This window comes from Cupressus sempervirens, chromosome 10 (assembly GCF_028749045.1).
Source record: "Cupressus sempervirens isolate cs-2001-9-10 chromosome 10, ASM2874904v1, whole genome shotgun sequence".
NCBI classification, from domain to species: Eukaryota; Viridiplantae; Streptophyta; class Pinopsida; order Cupressales; family Cupressaceae; genus Cupressus; species Cupressus sempervirens.
In genome coordinates, this window is record NC_143127.1 from 406,697,372 (window position 1) to 406,699,762 (window position 2,391).

The 2,391-nt window shown below is 40.9% G+C and overlaps 1 protein-coding gene across 1 annotated transcript; it reads right to left on the minus strand.

Moving 5' to 3' along the window:
* LOC149534383 (UPF0481 protein At3g47200-like) lies at nt 1-1,588 on the minus strand. Its single transcript, XM_089804855.1, has one exon. It carries the CDS (start codon nt 1,481-1,483, stop codon nt 182-184), a length of 1,302 nt encoding a protein of 433 aa, XP_089660981.1. The 5' UTR covers nt 1,484-1,588; the 3' UTR covers nt 1-181.
* Nucleotides 1,589-2,391: the final 803 nt, after the last annotated feature.

The window sequence follows — 2,391 nt, forward strand, 5'->3', positions numbered from 1 at the left end:
TGAAATAAATAATAATAATAATAAATGCATAAATAGGTGGAAGTGATACCTAATAGAAAATAAAATAATATGTGTTGCTACCAACATGAGTAAACTCTAGTTGGACCTCCTAAATTTAAGGAAATGCGTGAAGAAAACTTGTGAAGGCGCAGTTACGAAAGGAGACTCAGTCAAAAGTTGATTAATCTGTAAGAATCTTGCGATGCAATGAGAAAATGGACTGCACGGCGGCGAAGAGCAAAAGCATGCACGCTGCAATAACAGAAAGAGTTCTCCATGGCCTCGAACAATGGTCTTCTGTGAATTCAGCAACCATAACCTTAATCTTGCTATGGTAATGTTTGTGGGCATCTTCTCTCACTTTAGCAAACGGATCTTTGTAGCTTCTCGTTATACCTTTGCTCAGCGTCTTGAACAGATCGGCCACTTCCTCGTCGCTTCCCATGTAGCTCTTGATGATCCTGGCCTTTCTTAGAACGGAGACATCTCTTGCAGAATGAATGAGCTCACACATCAGATGGACGTACCTTGATATCACACACCTCTCCTTCGCCTCACATATCTCCAAAGCCATCAGATTCCGCAGAAGGGTCTCAACGCTGCCGGCGATTCTGATTCTGGGAAGATGAAATACATTCTTCTTGATGCTGATCTCCATGAATTTCCCTTCCATCTTTTTGAATTTGATCCCAGCCCGGCTTAATTCTAAAGCAGAGGGGATTATGATCTCTCTTTTTATATGATATTCATGATCGACAACATCTTTATGGAGTTCGAATGAGTGTATGACATACATCCGAATTAAATCCAAAAGATGCTTGCTTTTCTGCGCGCTTGGTATTTCATTCAGTGAAGGCGCCGTCTCCTTAAAAGGGTAGAACAGCCTTGCTATTCGGGCACCAGCCAACAAATCGCATAGCTCAGAAAATGCGCTTGCTTCATCTTTTCCACCCTCCAATTCTAATATCTTGAGCAGAACAGAGAGTGGAATTTGGTTCTCCAGCATCAGAATGTCGGTTATTATGGGATATGCAGTGTATTCTATTGTATTCCGATTGAAAAGACTGCGATCCGGCCAATTGTCGGTACTCCCCAAGGCCCTGAATACTTCTAAGATAAAACAAGCGTCCAAAGTGAGCATCCAGGCAAGATACCCATCTTGGTACTCGATGTGCTGTTGGTAGCATTTTCTTACTGTGGGAGCTAGAGCAAGAATAGGTCCAACCACTTCTTTTTCCAACTTCTCCTCACTCATGTCAAACATTTTCCGTGTAGCGTGCAATTTATGGGCAAGCATTTCGGGATGTGCGGCGTGATGAAGTGGGCCTAATGACACCATTTGTGGAACATAAGAACTCCGCTTGAGCTGCACGAGAAAGTCAGGGACTTTATAGATCGACACGGCCTCCTTAGATCCTCGGACGGAATGCAGATTCTGCTTGCCAAACCCGCTTTTTACATCGATAATCCACCGGTCTGCCATGGGAGGTTGGAATATAACTTGATTTTGATTAAATTTCTCTGATTGCAATCAAATTCTCTTCCTCGGCGATGCAGACGACCGTTTCTTGAAGCGAAAACAAACTGCAATCTGATTCTCTCGCTTGGCAATGCAGATCATGACCCATATTTAGAGCAGAAAATAGATGAAGGGTTTTTAGGACACTCAGTTGAAATTTCGCAGAAGAATCGCAGAAATGGAGACGGGTTCATGAGGAGACCACGATGGAAAAATTGGAAGTTTCGCGGAAGCTGCAACTCATTTTTTCTTACATGTGGGCATTTTTTTTCTTTGATTTAAGCTTTCTTATAATGACCGTTGGGAGATTAATTAGTTAATTTTGTTTGATTTAACTTGTCTGGTTGCAAACAACGATCTCTTGAAACAGAAAGGCATTCCTATTTTGTAGAGTTTCAGTACGAATGACGTAATTAGTACGATGGAAAGAGGGGAGATTCATTGAATATCATATGGGTTGTGAAAGTAAGTCAATTTTGACTCTACCAAACCAAATTCAATCTTTATTTTCTGATTCAATTCAAACTCCTCCCTGGTTCCAAAAGTTTTGTAGTTGGGAAGATTGACGGAAATTGTAGCTGTTTTCTCTATCATTAATATTTCAAAAGTTTTATCGGAAATGAATAGTATTAAATTTAGCGCAGCCAATCAGTTGCCACATTTCGCATTCTTGCTTAGAAAAGGCTCCGTCATGCCATACGCTGTATTTTGTCATTTTCCATTTACACACAACATTTCATTTTTTCATTTAAGATGCGCATCTGGAAAAAATCTTGGTCTCTGCTTTAATTGCAGAATGTGAAGTGACACTTGTCCCGGTGAAGTTCTTGGAAGTTTCAAGGAAATTGCAGAGCGTCATGCTGGGCATTTAA

Excerpts from the sequence above, each read along its gene's own strand:
- LOC149534383 (XM_089804855.1), bottom strand. The coding sequence starts at position 1,483 with ATGGCAGACCGGTGGATTATCGATGTAAAAAGCGGGTTTGGCAAGCAG.